Source organism: Coturnix japonica, chromosome 18 (assembly GCF_001577835.2).
Source record: "Coturnix japonica isolate 7356 chromosome 18, Coturnix japonica 2.1, whole genome shotgun sequence".
Taxonomy (NCBI): Eukaryota; Metazoa; Chordata; class Aves; order Galliformes; family Phasianidae; genus Coturnix; species Coturnix japonica.
The window spans coordinates 2,702,382-2,721,335 of NC_029533.1; the positions used below are offsets into that span (position 1 = coordinate 2,702,382).

Below are 18,954 nucleotides of genomic sequence, written 5' to 3' on the forward strand. Positions count from 1 at the left end.
AATGCCAAAGAACTGGAGAGACAAGTAGATCCAGTTGTTCTGTGGAAACTGGTGTTAAGAGCTATCGTGTTTCTTGCTTGTATGACTTCTGTGTGCATATACTGAGACTTTTTTAATTAGGCTAATTTCAACTAGACAATTTGTGGTCTATTCAGAAAACACTTCAGCTGTTTTGTTTATATTGTTATAGTTTAGTACGTAACAACACTGAGTATGAGCTGTTAAATGGGAATCGAGTAAAGATTGGAGAGTATGTCTTCATTATATGTTTTAAGTAACACAGACTTGTTCTTTGTATGCTCTCTGCTAATTTAAAGTTACGGTCCTGATTTAGGAAGGTATTGTTTATTTCTAAAGCTTACTAAAAGGGTAAGCTTAAATTTTAATTAAGCTTAAATTTTAATGAAATGGCTAAGACATAAATGCATAAGGAGCATTTCTGCACAAGGAGCGTTCCTCTCTCAACCTTCTACTGAATCAGAGAATTTCCGTTGAGCTTTGTAGGCAATGACCTCCTTTCTTTTTTTTGCTTTAAAATTCTGTTATATAAATACATGTTTGAATTGCATGGTACATATTTTCTATGTTATAGATATAGAAAATGTTTGTAATAGCTATGTGAGGGATATCTTTTGCATTAATACTGTGTTTTCCAGAATTATAGTTCAAAGATTTAAATGAAAAAAGAACATCTTCAGCATTTCCACTGAGCACATCAGTGTGGTCCAGGGACCAGTGATAGTTCTGATGTAGCTTCAGCTACCATGAAAAAAGATGTGAGAACATTCTATCCACAGATGTACTGACCATAAGTATAGACTGCCTTACCCTGACTTGAAGTCTGCTCAATAAACAGTGGCACCAAAAGTATCAGATGCCTTTGGAATGAATCCCCAGCCAGCTGTTCCACAAAGAAAGTGGTGTCTCTCAGCTTGCCCCCAGGATCAGGTAGCAGAATAATGCTGCTGTAGCCCTTAGCTTTATCAGTCCATTTCCTGTACTGGGGACTACTTAATCATGCTTCTAAAAAGACGGAACAAAAATTCCTCTCTACTCACCTAAGCTATTATTCAGAACTTAAAATAAATAAATCCTATATGACAGAGATGTCCTGTTGTTGGAAAGGTTCACATTGGAGTATTTTGGATCTGAAAATGCAAATTAGTAATACATTATGGTTTTATTAAATGCAGCTTTCTAGAACTGCTATCATCCTGACCTCTGGTGAGTATATCTAGGAAATTCCTCATCCATGAGATGCATAGGTAGCTGGCAGTGCTTTGCCAAGCTACTGTGCTGTTGTGGCGCTTGGAGAACTCTTCCAGTGTTTTGATTTTCCTAAGGATTCTGTGTATTGAAAGGAGTAAAGGGATGCTAAAATCAGGTGTGCTGTCCACGCTTAAAATCCACTGACCTTCTCCATTTGTCTTAGAGCCATACTAGGTGTTTTTCAAGCAGTGTAACGTCTTCTTAGCATGGTGAGGTGTTGACCTTACTCCTCCTCTCACCACTGTTTTTTTGAGTGTATGTGTACCCCCACAGTGTGTGTGTGCTCTTCCTGACCATTTCCTATGTCTTCTCAGTAGCTGATGTTAAAATACAGTCAGAGGAAATAAGGTTATTTCCTTTTCACTAGCAGATTGAGCAGTGAATCTGTCCCAGCATCAGAGCGAACACCTTTCTTGTATTAAAAAGACCACTAGCCTCTTTCTCAGCATGTATTTTCTCAACCAGAAGTCCTTGCTGTTTTGCATTTCTAAAGCAAAGATTTGGCATATGTTGTAACCTGGACTGCGGTCAATATCTGTAATGCCTAAGGCAGTTTTCACCTATAGCATTATTTGAATTGTTGAGCAACTGACTAAATTGTATGTGTCTTTGGTTAATGTGACCCGAAGATGGTGGACTGGACTGAGTGAACGGTGACAATTTAGGATGTACTATGAGTTCACAGACCTCATCTGCCTCTGGGTTGAAAGTTATATCCTAACAGATAAGGTTTTTATATTGTTATCGTATGTTCTACTCACCTGGGCCTGTTGCACTTTTCTAATACATGTCGGAAAGACTTCTTTTCCCTTCTCCATTTTCTTTCTCTAATCCTTATTTAGCCCTGTGCATCTGGCTAGATATCTCTGACTTGAATGTTCTCGCAGCAGAGAAAAAACAATCACTTCATTTTCTTTTGTGCCTAAAAGGATCTGCTTTCATTGATGATATCAGTCTTTTTAGCTTCTCCCTTTTTCATTTAAACTGATATCTGAAATTGCGAGACTTTCTTGGGAGCTGAGAAGCATACAATAAAATGAGCAGATAGTCTCTGTTAAGTATAATTGAAATGAATAGTTTTAGTGGTAGATAATGTGAAAGACCACTTTTAAGGTCAGCATTCTGTTTGTTTTTATGGTTGCCATAATAATGAGATCTGATTCTTTTTCAAAATACCTAAAGGATTACAATGCTTCAACTATTTTTGTATTAGTAAGAGACAGGGTTTTATATGTTAATCCATGAGGGCACTGGGAATGGCTTAAACAATACTGAGGGTTGTTTTGTTCTGATTGCAACAGGATTAATAGCCATTCTGATATGATCTGTTGCATATTTTAGATGTAGCTCTATTCCTTGGAAGGAGGATGGTACTTTTAGGTAGTTTGGAATGGTGTCCACACATTCTTGCTTATCAGAGCAGCTCTGTAAGTCAGAGTGTGCTCTGATTGTTCAGTATACAAAATGAACGCTGTATGTAAATAGTGTGTTCTAAGTGGCTTTGATTTGCAGAAGAGTTAAGGCATGTTCTTATCCATCTGATGTCAGGTATAACTAAACATGTAGAAACAACTGTGATAGAGTTCTAGTGCAGCATCACTCCTCAGAGTGCTGCCCAGTTCTGCAGAGTTTTTCACTGATGCATTTTACTGAGCAGCTGTTCCATAATCTATTAAATTAACAGGGCTTTTTGTTCCTGCGTTATCAGAAACCTGGAATAAAGGCAGGAGATTGCTATATTTATTTTGTTCCAGGCCAGGCTACTTTGTGATGAAAGGAGAGGGAGAGATAAGAAATAAAAATGGGAAAAAAAATAAAGAGGGAGACCACCTGATACACTGGCAGTCAACAACAGCATTTTGGGAATACTGGCAATGTAGTGGTTGTGTTCCAGATGCCAACAAAGTTGGTCACTTCTTAAAGCCTTTTGTTTGCTGTGTCTTAATAGTCTAATGTTGGAGTGGTCCTGAAAATAACAGCCTTCAGACTACATGCTGTGCCTCATCGGTACTTTCTTTTGGAAGTCAAAATGATTAATATGCAGTCTGATAATTACTTTGCACTTAAACAAGGATTTACTCTCAGAGCTCCATGGCTATGACTAGAGCAGTGCTGAACCTGAGCTAGCATTTCCTACACTACAACAGTACTGGCACTGCTTATATCTGCTCTCACAGCGGCGTCACAACTTCTAGTCAGCCTGGAATGTTGACAGACTTTTTTTTTTTTGACCTATAATAGATCTTATAGGCTTATTCTCAGGACCTGTAGGCTAGGTGCTGTTTAACCGAGGTAGTGCGATGCAATGGACAAGGACTTCAGTCAGGAAGAAAATGAAGTAGATTTGTCTCTGGCGTGGCCTCGCCGTTCCTCATCTACTCAGTTCTGTAGTCTGAACCTTTTTATTCCTGAAATGATTACCATTTCTCTACTACAATTACTGTTTTACTCAGAACTATAAAAAGAGGTAAGTAGGATCTTGTATGTAATTTTGCAGGTGTGAAAAGATAATCAGCATACGTGAAGCTTCACTACACCATCATTAAACATAATTACGTGATGTTGAAATACTACCTTTCTAGTGTGATAGAAAAGCCCCTCTATTTAAATTCCATCCTTCCTATATGTAATGAGTTAATGGTTGTTGGTAATCTCTCATTGTGTCATGTCTTGCACTGAAGTCCAGGTTTTACCAATCTCCTTTTAATTGTTTCATCTTCCACTTGTTGCAGGTAGTTTAGCAGATTGTTCTTTGATAAATACTTCTATTTTGGACATAAACACGTTAAGATCTTAATCGTGTTGAGCATGAGTAATCTTTGTTTTCCCTTGGTTAATTTGCATTAGCTATTCTGTCTGTCTTACTCAGCAGATCTGAGACAGATCAACGTGTATTGCCCAGACGTGTCCTAGCAAGCAATGCATATAGAGTTTAGCTTTAATATAAGTTTCACTTTATGTAGCAGCTATTGGAGAGAATTGACATGGTTCAAAACATAGGTGAATAGATTGAATTTGTTTGCTTAACCCTTTTAGTCAGAATTTGCCCCACTAAACTTAAGTAGGTTAAGGCTTAAGTAGATTTGAGGAGCCTGGTTCCTCTTTGGTGTGAGCAGAGGGGAAAATGGAACTGTATTCCTGAGGTGATTAACTGCAGTTGTCTAAAATCAGATCATTTTTTATCCAGAAGAAAAAAATGGTACAGAAAAAAACATATTTTCATGAACCAATGTAAGAAATCTGTCTATTAGGACTTCATTACTACAGACTTGCACTGCCTGTGACTTCTATCAGCTTATGGAAGATACGCCAAATAAAACTATCCAGTATAAATACTTAAAAATAGATATGCATAAAAATATATGTGTGACTTTGGCAAAGTATTAATGGAGGTTGTTAAAGATTATCTATAATATTTCCATAATCTTTTCTCTTATGAAGGATGAAAGACTAGAGCAGCAGCTGGAAGGTTTCCTTCTGTGCTGTTGGCAATGGAGTTTATTCAAGGAAATAAAATTATTTTTCTGCACTGAAGAATATGAAAATTCTTTCTTTAACAATGAAAGTATTATCTTTAGGGTGGCTTTCATTAACTGGGCCTTTCCATGTATATCACCTGGATTGCTGGAGTTCAGGTGTGTCTTTGCTTCTTATAAGGCAGTTTCCTTAAATACCTTCTTCTAAATTTTCTGTTACAGGGAAAAAACCATGGCATGTTTTCTGAGTCACAGTGTCACTCTAAGTCTGTTCTACAGTTTATCAGATACTCAAAATGAGAAGCTTCCCAACTTGTACCACTTTCATAATTAAATTTGCCTTTAGTATGGCCTCCACATGTCAAGAAACTCATCAAATGCTGGTGGCTACTGGAATTTAATATTTAATGAAGGTCTGACTGCTGTGTAGACTCCCAGCATGTTTCATTTTTAAAACTGACTTGAAGCATGAAACATTTGAAAAGCAAAATCTCCTCCTCCTCATGTTAGATATTTAACTGGTAATAAATATCATTAATCCAAACACACTTTATGGAGCTACATGCACAAATTGGTTTTAAAATTGAAATTGTGCAAACATTGTTCTTTTATGAGTGCTTCTAAGCTTTATGCAAAGAACTGGTGATATAAATGCTTTGTCAGGATCCAAAGTGTTCACTTAGTTTGCATTAGATTTAGATTACATACATGTACAGTAGTCATACTACAGAGGCTGAGCCCATAGATCTCGCTTATCCCTGCATGGCACATTTTGAATGAGCACTACTGAGGCCTGGTACTGTTTCCTGCCTAAGCCTAGTCATCAAAAATATTAGGGCTTACTCATTCACCTTCAAAAAAGGACTTTGAAAATAGCTTTAATTTGCATTCTGAGATAATTTAAAGTAGTCTGAAGTTTCATACTTCCCTGTTCAGACTTGTAGTATTCCTTCAGTGATACTTCAGCTTCTTCAAAATGTGCTGTTCATAGTTCATGAGTCCATATGTATGACAACAGTCTTTTTAAACATGTGATGCAATGTTTGGCTGTTCCCATTCTGATTGCAAAGTGTCGATTTTTTGGGTTTTATACAAATTCATTAAAGTAATTCCACACTTTCTTGGTTTTTAGTTACTCTTTTAAGTGTTTAAAGTTTTTAACACTAAAAGTGTTAAAAACAAAAACAACAACAAACTTGTAACATCCTGTTATGGACTTCAAACAAAGTTTTTAAAAGGGTGTTCTTTCAAAGGGACTGCCACAAGATAGGGACATGAGTAAACTGATATTCATCTGGCCTAAGGAACTTCATTGGGGAGTCAGTGCTGTCAACATACTTTATAACTTCTGAAGATACTTTAAATGTGCTGTTTGTATTTTGATACCTAATGTAAACCACCTCACAGATTCCACATGTTGAAGAATATTGCTTCCTCCATTGGAAACTGAGAGGAAGAAAACAAAGGAAATCTATTTTACCTCCTTCTTTCCGGACTATTCCATATTGGAAAGATTTTAACCACATAAAAGCATTTATTTATTTTTCATTTTGATTATGCTACATATTGGTCACAAATACCTTCGTAAAGCCACTAGTGTCTTCAATCAGTATGTCATTTTTCCACATTAAAATTGAAAGGTTACAGGCTGCCAGACAAATTTACTGTCAGTTAAATAAAATCTTCTATCACTTTAACAACATCAGTTTTACGTCTTGCTCCAAGGAAGATCAACATGCAGAAATACAGATGGTGGTATGAATATTGAGACTCTCGCTTTTCCTGTGCTAGATGCTTTCATGGTGGAGCAGATATTTTAGTTATTGCAATGACCATATACTTGTCTGGTAACTCAATGCAAAGTCTGCTCAGTAAATAGTTACTCTTTGTAAATCCTTTATCTTTGAATAGCTTGGGATTTTTTGGACTAATATTATTTTGTCTCAATATCCAAATTCAGTTTTTCTTGTGTTTAAAAGAAAGATTGTGAATTCTTGTAGCTGATATTACTCATTATGAAATGCAATTATCATAAGAGAAACTTGGTTAAATGGCAGTCAAATCAAGCCTAAGCAGTAGTGACTGTTATTGATGCTATTTCACTTGTGGTTGTTATTTTATGGACAGATACTTACATGGCTCTATCACAGTTTGATGGAAATACCATCCAGCAATAACCTAAATGTATCCATCCCATTCTATTTTTTAGAATGAGAGTTTCAGATATAGTTAGATTTAGAGCTTTAATTACTCGCACTAAGTAGGAATAGCAAGAAGCAGAACTGGAAATGCAGCTGATAAACCTTTTCAAGACAACTGTGCTTCCCTGCTCCAGTAATCTGAAATGGAAATAGATGTAATATCATATAACATTCCTAATATATATCTTTCCTAATATTGTCTAACTTTTAATTCTTCCTTTTTTAGTCTCATAGATAATTCAGTGAACAATGCAGGATGACACAACTAAGAATTTAATAAATCATTCTGGTAGGATTTTTGGGCTTCAGAATTTAAAAGTTGTAAGGAATAGGATGATGGTTAGGCTGTGTAGTGGGGATGCTAAGTCACAGCCTAAAACAGTGATGGAGCACCTGGTGGGAAGGCAGGGCCAACCCAGTGGAGCTCAGGTGAAAGCAGTGTACGTGAGTGACTGGAAGGGGTGAAGCCAGAATCCACCCCTTCCCAGACCTCATTTAAGGGTTGGCAGTGGAGGTGAGAGTATCTCTTGCTGGAGATCCCTTCCTACCCAAGTATTTCCAAAGCAGCAATTTTCCTTCATTTCTATATATGTAGCTGCTGCATTTGTACCTATTCTCATTTGCTGTAGCCAAAGACTTTGCCACCCTGCTATTATCATCCCATTATAGCATTACAGGCTGCTAGCCCAGAATATGATTTAACAAATTATATGGTGCTGGTACACGATCCTTGCTTTGCTTCTATGACTCCGAGAAGAACTGGATTGACTCATATAGTTTTAGACCTCTAATTAAGAACCTAGTCATTCTTGGCTCCTTCTCTGAACAAAATGAGCATCTCCAAATTGCTTTTTAGATTTTACAATGAATGAACATTAAGTCCTTGTGATTGTCAGTGTGTATATTATGTGTTTGTATATACACACACACAAATACCTGTGTAATATATATACATTATTGTAGTGAGCACTGGGTATGTAATACCTTGTAATTTACACATCTGTGTCTCTTTGTCCAGTTCCCCTGTATTATAATACTAGAATAGAAAAAAAATGAAAGGTTAAAATTGGCAAGTGATAAATTTTGCATCCTCACATGCAATAGGAGAATTCTGATCCATAGATTCTATGCTGAATAAGAAAGATTCTTTGTGCTACAGGAAGTTGTAGCTATCTAGAAAAATAAAAGCTACATCTGCAGAAAATGAGTTGTTTTTAATTACTGTCAACTCATTTAATCTCCACTTCCTCTCACCCACTTCTTTTTCCATTCATATGCACAAGGGAAAACAAGACACTGAAATGATGAAAAAACAAAACCTCTCTATCTGGATATCGTATTTAAAAACAAACACTAGTCAGAAGTTGGGACAAGTTATGGCATGCAATGTCTGTCATTGCTGTTGGGGGTGGAACAATGAAATTTATACTTATCACATATGCCAGAAATACTCTTGTATTTCAGTGGAACAATTTTGTAACTCATGGAACAGCGAGTGCATATGTATATGCATATATATATATAAATTATACATATATAAAATATATACTCATAGCACAATCTTGTAACCCATGCAATAATTCTACCTACTTCCTCTGAATGTCATTAGCGCCCTGAATCTTATGTTGATCAACAAGTGGCTGGGTGTGCTCATTAGGTTTATATGTTATGGCTAGCAGTGTGTACTGTGACCAGCTTGGAGCATCTGTTTCATTGAGAAGCCACTGTTTTAATTGTTGAGACTTTTGTACTGGTTTTCATAAAGCACTACAAAGTTAAGTCCTAAAAACTGTTCAAATTTATTGGCATAAAATACACCTGTGACTAACTCTGATCCTCTTAGTTAGATATACTTCATTAAAGACTCTTATTATCTGACATAGCAGAGTTATTAGGGAAGAGGGATTCAGATGCTAAACACAGACACACAGTGTTATCATTCTGTAGGATATCACTATAGGACATCTGAGGCTACCTAGGCAGGTCTGACCAGATACTACAGGTGTATTCCTTCTATGAAGCAATAACTGCAGCTGGGGAGGGTCACAGGGTGCTGTATATTTTCATTTGGCCACTCTTTCCCTCAAAGCTCATTTTATGCTATTCATATCTTTAAAATTTATCTGTTTTGCTTTTCAGAGTATGGATTTGTTAGCAGTTGTAATAATTAAGGGCAGATTGGTGATAGAAAGGTGCTATAGTGGAAGTAAAGAAAATCACTCACCTGTATCAGAAGATTCAAGATTCTAGGGTCATAGGGGAGAGATTCACCAAGGTGGAAACTCCAGGAAGAGAACCTTCTCCACTGGCTGTCGGCCCTTAAATGAGGTCTAAGAGAGGTGCAGCCAGGTTCCACCCCTTCCTGTCTCACAGGTGAACTGCCTTCACCTGTGCTCCCAGGGCTGACTGGGTCTTTTCTCCAGGTGTTCTATCAGTGGTTTAGGCTCTGACTCAGCAATTCCAATACAGTAACTCAGGTAAAAATAAGATTACCTTTTTATGATCTTAATATTTCTAATCCATCATAGTTTGTTGCTGCAGTAAATTATAAATTGTTTGGTATTTTTCTGCACAGAGATCAGTGCTTATTTGAGTAAACAGCTGAATATCTGTAAGTTAGCTTTAATACATTCAACAAAGTAGTTGTCCGTCTAAAAAATGAGTTTCTTCATCTGATGTAGCAGAAAGGATTGTTGTGGTTTTCTGTCCTGATGAGAATTCTATTGTTCCGTGAACAGCCATTGATCCATTGCTATAAGTAAAAATAACAAGTGTGCATATATATAGTTCTTACAGCTCATGCTACTCTTTCATATCTGAGCAATGTTAATGTTGCATTTCAACTTGTTTCCATTTGGAGCATGGTATGTGTTGCATTTCTTCTTTAACAGTTTAATTCTAAGTACAGGAATATACTGTGTATGGTTGGTGTGGATAATAATATTAATAATCTTGTCTATCAGATAAAATAAAGTTGAACATTGGATGAACTCAATTTTAGTGTGGAAATGGATATCCACAACATTGAAAAGAATGTTTCTAATATGGAGAGTTTCTTTTTCCTTCTGAAAGTTTGGGTGGATGTAAAATGGGCTAGAAGGGAGTTTGTCAGAGTAATTTCAAACTTAGGAAAGAATCAATAGTGAAAAACGTTTCACTTGTATTTATAAGCTATAAGGAAGTATTCAGTGAAGATAAAAGAACTCTGTGAAACATGGAGGAAATGGGAAACTGTGCAGTTGTTTCTGATGCCACACCTTACACAGGGGAACTAGAGGAAACCGTTTGTACTCTAAATAAACCTGACTTTGGTTGGATGAAAAAAGCTGCTTAAATGAGCCATGCTTTACAGGAGCTCTATCAAAGGCTCAGGATGTGTTACTCAGTGGTGTTAATATTTATCTTGCAGCTGTATAAGTCAGCAATTCCAATAAAAAGTCAGAATCCCACTGAGAGAGGAATGGTGCAACTGAAGATGAGAAAGCCTGGAATTTTTTTGAATAATGATCAAGGAATATAAATGATTGTATAGTGACAATTTTAAGATCAGTCTGTAAAACATCTCTGAAGATGGTGCTCAAAGCAGTTTGAGTGATGTTAATTGTGAAAATGAAAAGAAATCAGGAAGCCTTTGTGCTGTGCAGAGCATTTCCGTGTTATAGTAGGGTAAAGGGAAGCTTGAACATTTCATTTCTTACAAAACTCAAACTTTGTTGTGCACTTGTAGTTGTTTTCCTGCTGTGTTGCAAGACCAAAATGCAGCTGTTCTCAATAATGTGCACTTACACTGCTATGTATATTTTGCGCTGCTGTTGTCGTAATCAGAAAATGTGGGTAAATGATGTTCTACAATATTGTCTTCCAGAGGAGGGAGATGATCACTTATATGTGCCATGCTTGTGGGTTTGCTGCATCTGTGGAAGTCTTACAAAAGACCAATAGGAGCATGAGCTCTTTGCTTTTAGAAGAAGTTGTCATTTGTTTTCCTTAGAGGAAGAGAAATGAAGATGACAATTCGTTTGTTGGTGAAAGTACATGGTTTAAAAGTAATTAGAAAGCCTTCTGGAAAGCAAAACTTTTTTATGTGTAGATGGCATGTTTAGGTAGATAATGCTTCTCATTTAAATTTCGGGATAAAAAGAGATGACTGCACTTCTTACTTGGCTCTAATCACAACATGGCTTTTCAGCAAAAACAAGTTTGAGGTTGTCCTTTTTAACTCTTACCTTGTGAAATCTGTTTTTGGTTTTGTGCTCGTTGATTTTAGGCTGTGACTACTTGAATAAAAATATGAGGCTGTTACAGAATTTCTTTTAAGAAAAACGTGTTTTGCAGTTTTTTCTGACTTTCATGTTTAGTTTTATAAAATACTTATAAAATTTTCTTTTCATTTTCCCAAGGTTTTTATTTTGAATGCATTGAATATTAATCTAAATTGTGCTGTTTCATTGTCAGCAGTCACTCTGTAGTGCTGGTTGGTAGTGGTTTTATTCCTACATCAAATATATTCATAACTGTATGCACAGAACTCTAGCCTGACTATTTCAATCTGTATGGGGTTTAAAGCTCTGTAAATAGACATACCTGAAAGAATCGACTTTGCTTTACCGTGTCAGTATGTACATTTACATGTTGTAAGGGAAATGGTTGATCACAGTCTGAACCTCTGATTAACCATCTGAGGCAAGTGATGAGTCAGCTGTGGGAGCACAGGTGAAGGTAATTCAGCTGTGCTCCCAGAAGGGGTGGAGCTTGACTCCGTCTCACTCAGATCCCATTTAAGGGCTGAAAACAACGGTGGCATCTTTTTCTGGAGATTGCTCCTTTGTGGAGTTCTTGTGGTGAGCCTTGATATTGGCAAGCCCCTATTTTGAAGGCCTCAGAGTTGGTGAGTCCTTTTCCTTAGTTACTCTCTGGCTATTTATTTCCATCTATATTTGTGTTATTCTAACTGTACATTATACTTGTATTATTTCCACTGTACATATGTATGTATATTCCTTATGTGTGCTTACATGCATACTTATGATGGAAAATGAGCAAGTCTTCTGTACTGTTCTTGTATAAAACTTGATTATCCTGTGTTACTAATCAGAAATGCTGATAGGTATGAATTAATGTTAATTATTAGTAAATGAGCACATCCTCAACAGGAGCTATCCATCAAAATATGTAAACTAAAGAGGAGCTGTAGTATGGCAGGAATTCTTCTACAATGAATAAGTTATAACACAGATTTTTGAACTTATTTAAAATGAACTGTAAGTAGCATATGATGTTATAGTAATGGCACTATTTGCCTAGTCTTGCTCAAGTTCTGTTCTTCTATTTGCCAAACTTTCTGGCTTCTATCAAACTATTTTGGGTGAAATCCTGGGTTCTAGATAAGCCTTTGGACTATTTTCTTTGGAAAATTATAGCTGAAGTGATTCAAATATTTCCAAAGCTGAGAGCATTAGAAAGATGTTTCTTCATGTTAGAGTTTTCTATAGGTCTCTAAAAGTCTATAGCTATCTTACATTTGAGCAGAGCAGCTGTGACATACTGTACTATGTAACATTATGAACATAGAAGGGCTCTAAGAAAGCATGAGCAGGCAATCTTAATTCTTGGATTCCAATGTTTCCAATATCAATTTTGTGAATTTGTTTAGTTGTTGCCATGTGGGTGTACAGCAATTAACACAGTGTTGCTTATCTCATTTTGCCTTAGATTATTGGTTGCCAAATCAGAAGAGAGCCACCAGAGTCTACTGAACGGTATACTCGTTGGGTCAATAATCTGACTGAAGAGCAGCTTCTTACACAGGTATTCTTTTTTTCTGGTGTGACTGAAATTATGACAGAGAAATATAGTGAAAGGTTTATTTTGTTAGACTTTTTTTTTTCATTTTTGGCAATACGTGGTAACTTCCCTGGATTATCAGGATTTTATTATTTAAATAACAAGAAAGTTTGTGGTGCTGTGATCTTTACGTAATGATGCCTTTACACAAAGGTTAGATACTGACTGCTTCTTTATCTGTTCAAATTTTTCTAGAGATCATGTTAAAATAGTTCTTCAAGCATTAAATGTAGTGCTCACTACACGTGTTTTTAAGTAAGATACATTTTAGGACTGAAGATGACAGTTTTGGCATAAAGATAGGTTGTTTTGTTAGGCAGGCAGCCAATGCTGAACTAGAAGAGACTTTGGCAAAAACAAGTTGAATTGTGGAAGAGATGAATCCAGCCTGTGGAGGAATGTGTGTGCTGAGTATTATTATAAGAAATCTAATGGAGAGTTAGCAGGAAGCATCCCAGCAGACATCATGATTCAACTATTTGCGATTGGGGTTTGTGATGCTGTGGTAAGAAGCCATTTGCTTTTGATTTTCCTGGATTTATGTAGTTGAAGCGATTAACATACCCATGTTTGTTAGACTTCATTGCTGTATTCCCAATTACCATAACACCCCCCAAAGACATACTTTATAGGCTCTGGGATGGTCACTGTAACAAAAGAAAGTCATCTATAGACCTTGTTTTAAAACCAGCGGTAGTATTATGGTTCTCTGTAATTTACCAAATGAAAGTAGTTATGGGGAATGTTACCCCATGGAGTGAATATTTGGATCTGCCTTTGAGTATACTAAAAAAATTATGGTTTTAAAACCAGAATATGTTTATGTGACAGTAATACCTGGGTACACAGTAGTAGCGCACCACTATGTTTTTAAAGGAAAGACAAATTGAGGATGCAATATAAAAGCTTGTCCTACATTGTCTGCTGTTTTTCATCTGTCCTGAAGTGGTCACTGGATGGAGCCTGTAATTAATTAAACTGGAAATCAAAGGGAATATCCTAGTTTTGAAATTGCTTTGTGCCTGGTCAACTGAAGAGGTGTGTGAAAAATGCAATCCTATATCTCTATAAATATCTCTTCAAGCCTTAATCTAGTAACATGTATAATCCGTTATTTTTGCATATTCAAATTCACACATTTTACATTTTCAAAAGGAGTTTTAGAGTATATATTGGGACTGGAGCTAGGAGTCAGCATAAAAAATGCTTGTGCTTCTTTTTGATGGGTTTCTAAACAAGATGAGATTTGTACAATTGCACTATTTATGTGGTCCTCTTTTGGGTTTGAACGTATTATCTGTTCTATACCAAAAGTAACCCAGAAATAGTAGTTCCTCAAACACGTTAAGTTTCTGAAAAATTTGTGGAAGTGTGAAGCAAGAGGACATTGTGCTGCACCAGCTGTAAGTCATGTTGTTAAGAACAACAGAATCCACTTGGGTACAGATTTTACTGCCCAATGCTGAGATGAGCTTCAGCTGCAACCCATGATCAATCAAGAGACAAGTCTGTATGAAGCCTGGCTTTTGTAGCTCTGCTAGAAGAGCTGATTAATTTCAGAGCAGCATGTTTTGGTATGCATCACTTCTCCTGCCTCAATAACCATTCTTCTGGTCAGAAATTCAGGTAGGGAGACAATTATTTTGCTTTTTCTTGATTTAACAAAGTATAGATATGAGACAAAACTGGGAGTTAGAACTATTTCAGCTGTTCTCTAGTAGTTCTGGTATGAATGAACTGCATAAGGTTAGGCCAGTGAGGGGGTTGTCCTCTTTGTCCTCCTGAAATACCTACGTGTTTTATTTTGGGTGTACTTCTAATAATGTTCTTGTTCAGGAGATAAGTCCCAAGAAAACTATAATGATAAGCCTCTGCTAAGAGATTTGTCAGATACATGGGAGGAGCAGTTCTTCAGGGAATTTGGGAAAATTGGCTTTAATTTACAGCATATTGTCTCCAGCAGTTTCCTGTAGTGAAAGAATGTTCAGCTTTTTTTTTTTTATAGCTGTGTCTGTACTCAGTGCTCAGCCTTTTTTCCCCCTCCATTCTGTATTTCTGCATCATGCACATAGTCATTATTTATGCTGTAAATTGGGACAGTAAGTGACCAATAAAAAAGAATTGAGTTGACAATGATCTGCTATCATAATATTTGTTATTAATCAAATAATGTTCTGTAGCATTCAGTGACTTCAGTTGCTGTTTACTAAAGCACAGTTTGAAAGAGGTGGGTGGCAGCAGATGTTTTGTTAGGTGGTTGGATTGCTTCATGTGCCTCAGTGCTGGCTGCTGGTTTTATATTGCCTGAGTCAATACCAGATTTTTGGATCGAATGTCTGTACCCCGTCTTCATGCTGAGATCATTCAGTACAAAATGCTTCCAGCATTTTAACTTTTCCCTTCCCTTAACCATGGCCTCTTGATGCTTGCTCATCCATTAAATGTTTCTCTAAACAATTATACTGTAACATTCCAAAGATACTTTATGGTATGCGTGAAATTTCAGAGTATATACCCCAGAGACTGAAGGGGGGTGAAGGAATACAAAGAGAGTATACTGATGGGAAGACTGCTCTTTAAAAGATGTTTATGTTTAAGGTTATCTTCTTTATAGATTATAAGTGATTAAAACATTGTTTTGCACATATAGTTATGTAAGCGTTAAAATACACTCCCCAAGAAGGTTTGAATTTGTCAGTATTTGTGAGATTGATGACAGGTACATGAAGAAAACAAGTAAATAAATATAGATACCTGACTGTTCTGATGTTGGGATAAGTGGGGAAAAAAATGCAGGTTAAAACTAATCTAAAGGATGTCAGAGTTTGAGTTGTGCTTGAACTGTGATTGAAGTTTGATCGTGCAGCTCTTTGTACACTGGAAATTTTACTGTGTTGGATAAGTGAAAATTCCTAAATGGTTTAAGGTTGGATTAATTACACAAACATTTATACAAGTAGCTCTTAGAGTTGTTGTGGGCTGTAAGTAACGTAGCCAAGTTCACATCCATGTCTGTTAGATCACTGTTTAGGTTAGTTTAATCTCGCAGGCAGTCTGTGAAGCATTGTATTCAGCCTGAAGTGTAATTCCATCTGACCTGCCATTTTTTATCCCCTAGACAATGAACCTCTTTGCTTTCATATTGTTGTTCTTTTAGAAAGCAGCCTGTGAAATCGGGTATGTGTGGAGATGCTTGCCAATAGGAGTGGGCTCTCTGGTTGGTGAGAGCAGACAGCCATAATTTAGAGGAATAACCATCTAAACAAAACATTTGATAACATAAAATGAATATGCTCAATATTGTGTTGTTGTAGTGCATCCCTATAGGCAACCTCTTCCTGTTTCCAAGGGGAGAGGGCAGCTGGGTGGGCTGAGAAGGGCAGAAGTAGCTCACACACCTTGTGGCTTGCTCCTGCTGGCCCTCTTTCTTCAAGGCAGACCAGGAACCACAATTACAACTCAGGAGGCAGGCAGGTGTGGAGATGTGCTTTGTGATCTGCTTACAGAAAGCCCAGTGTGGTGGGAAGGAGCTGCACTACCCTGTAAGAGTTCTGCAGCCAAATGGCAGCTGTGCAGTCCCAGAGCCAGGCAGAACTGGTAAGAGAGGATTGGAGGGAGGGATGCATTTTACAGGTGGGGCAATTTCTAGCTTGGAATGTAGGTTTTCTTCACCTGTAGAACAGAATTTCTTACTTTGCAAGTGCTAGGCTTGGTTGTCAGTACATCAGGACTGAAATAATGATTCTGATAGCGGCCATGTGCATGTTTTCCAGTTACATTACTTAAGGGTAGAGCTGAACAAGGAGTAAGACTTTCTTAAGAATAAAAGCATAAAAGGCTGATTGATTTCCCTCCCCACCTCTGCCCTGGCATTTATTTTTAGCTCACTTGCATTGTTTTTTAATCTTTTGATCAAAAGACATTCAGTGCTTTCTTGGGTGGTTTTTTTTTTGGTCACATTTTCCTCTGCCTTCACCTGTGTTACCTAAAAATGTGTTAACAGCAAATTGCTGATGCTTTTCTGAGTGACACAACCAGAGTTAAAAACTAGTTAAATACTGCAGGCTGTGTTGGTTTGCATGGGATTATGTATATACCATACAGGGGGGGAAAACAAAGTTTGGCTTCTTCCTTTTGTGGTTGATCCATTTTCCTCTCCAGAGGAGAATAAAATGGAGCTGCACAAGCTACTCAGTGTTTATATGGGTGTTTGGAAACGTGTGTCAAAGGCGTTCATCAAGTTCTAGAGAGTTTAATGAGAAGTGCTTACCCACATCTGTGAACTAAAAGCATCGTTAGAACTTCCTAGCGAGGCTTTATGTAAAGGCATCTCAGGGTCAAATGTTCTTGAACTTTCAGAAACAGCTTTGTAGTAGTTGAAAAATGCATACAGGTTTTGTGTGTTAGTGATTTTGCATGAGTTTAAAGGCATGCAAAAAGGAGAGTGTAAATAACTTAGATTCTTCTTATTATATTTGTTTGATTTGCATGTGTGATTGTGGTTTATAACACATGGCAATATTTAAATGCATTAGGGATATTATAAAAGCAGCTTGGAGTACAGTCCTGCAGCATGGTGGATTCATGTGTGGCAGAACATGACAAGATTTTGATGGACATTCAGATTAAGCCTCTGATTTGAGCAGTGATTTGTTCCTAGTGATGTTCTTGCCTAGTACTTTAATTAATTATACCAATATGGGACAAGTAAAACAAATGCAAAACCATCAAGGATTAAGTTTGTAGAGATGCATAGTCTACTTTCTGGACTGTTGTGGATGCCCATGCCTCCTCCATTCTCCTGAAAATAACTTGGAAAAATAGTGCAAGAAGTTGAAATAATGTTGAGACTCGGTAAGTGAACACAGGGATGTGAAAGAAGCCCATAGCTGACAGCTTCTGAATGCTCTGTTCTTCTTTGATCTTCCGTATTTATCCTGTTGATACTGTAGTTTACAAACATGGCAGCCTTTAGGCCTTGCTTTGTGCTGCTACCTTATTGCCTCTTCTAGCTTAAGGGACCTACTTTTGCCTAACAGAGGAAGGATGAAAAACCATTGATTCTAAACATATGTTGTTACTGTAATTCATCTCCCTTCTATACCTTATATGTGGAGGGGGAAAGAAGAATTCTTCTATTGCAATCAGGCACAGAATAATTTTTCACCTTTCAAAATGTGTTTGAGCACAAGTTAAGTGAGCTTTACTTACTGCTAGAAAATGCTTTCTTGATCTTAGTTTTCAGTGCTGGATTTTCAGTTTCTTTGTAGCAGGAGTGTGAGTGAGAAAGCATTGCTTCCCACTGGGGGCTCCAGGTTGGAAGGCCAGTTTGACCTCTCATGAGTTTGTGTAGTGATACTTTTATATCTGCCTTTTAACTTTGGTTTCTTTGGTGGTACTTGCTTTTTGGGGGTGGGGTTAGTATAGGGAGCTGAATTTCAATGGAAACAGTATCCATCATATCCCCTTGTATTAACTGTGTATGTTACACTGGGATGCTTGAGACCTTTGTGTCAATAAGAAAATGGAACTTGGTTCAGTGTGGCAGGTTTTGAACATAAGGGACCAGATGTGATTTGTTCTTGTTCGAGTTCTTGAGCTTGAAGTTATGCAAATAAAGAAATAATAGAGAGCTTTCCAGGGTGTTAGCTTAGATCGACCGTAACAGTGGAGTTATGTCCTTTTTCATACAGAATAATACTTGTCTATTCATTCATTCCAATTACATGATCTTAAGGATGATTAGCATATATCTAGCTCCTCTAGAAGTGGGCTGCTTGTGTATGTAGCCCACATTTTAAGAAGTAGAATGATCACATGTAGAGGAGGTGGGGTAGGCATGTGCTTTGTGGTTAGCAGAAGGATAGTCAAGCCCTGGCCCAAACGGAAATCAGATCGATTGCAGTGCATGGGCTGTTTAACAAGGAAGGAAATGGCCTTGTCTACCTTCTAATGTAACTGCTGGGGCTCTGCCACCTCTGTGGATGTGCTTGTTTCTGTGATGTGAATGGGTTTAGCATTTTGTGTCACTTGCAGCGCCTGCTCCCACAGCAGAAGAAGACAGCAGTGGGGAAATGTATACCTGGCAGTTTTGTACCTTGCATTTTCATAGCAGAGTTCCTTAATGAAACTGGGAATTCTGATGCTGCAGCTAGGCAAGCTAT

General features: G+C 37.3%; 1 protein-coding gene across 9 annotated transcripts in view; it reads left to right on the forward strand.

Moving 5' to 3' along the window:
* Positions 1-18,954, forward strand: part of B3GNTL1 (UDP-GlcNAc:betaGal beta-1,3-N-acetylglucosaminyltransferase like 1) — a 98,382-nt gene that overhangs the window by 16,960 nt on the left and 62,468 nt on the right. For 8 of the 9 annotated variants that reach the window (XM_015879847.2, XM_015879848.2, XM_015879846.2 and 5 more), the window contains exon 6: positions 12,659-12,754. In XM_015879847.2, coding sequence (XP_015735333.1) covers positions 12,659-12,754 — 96 coding nt within the window. Of the gene's footprint in view, positions 1-11,739; positions 11,835-12,658; positions 12,755-18,954 lie in introns of those variants that run through there. The other variant, XM_032448307.1, reaches the window with a different exon arrangement.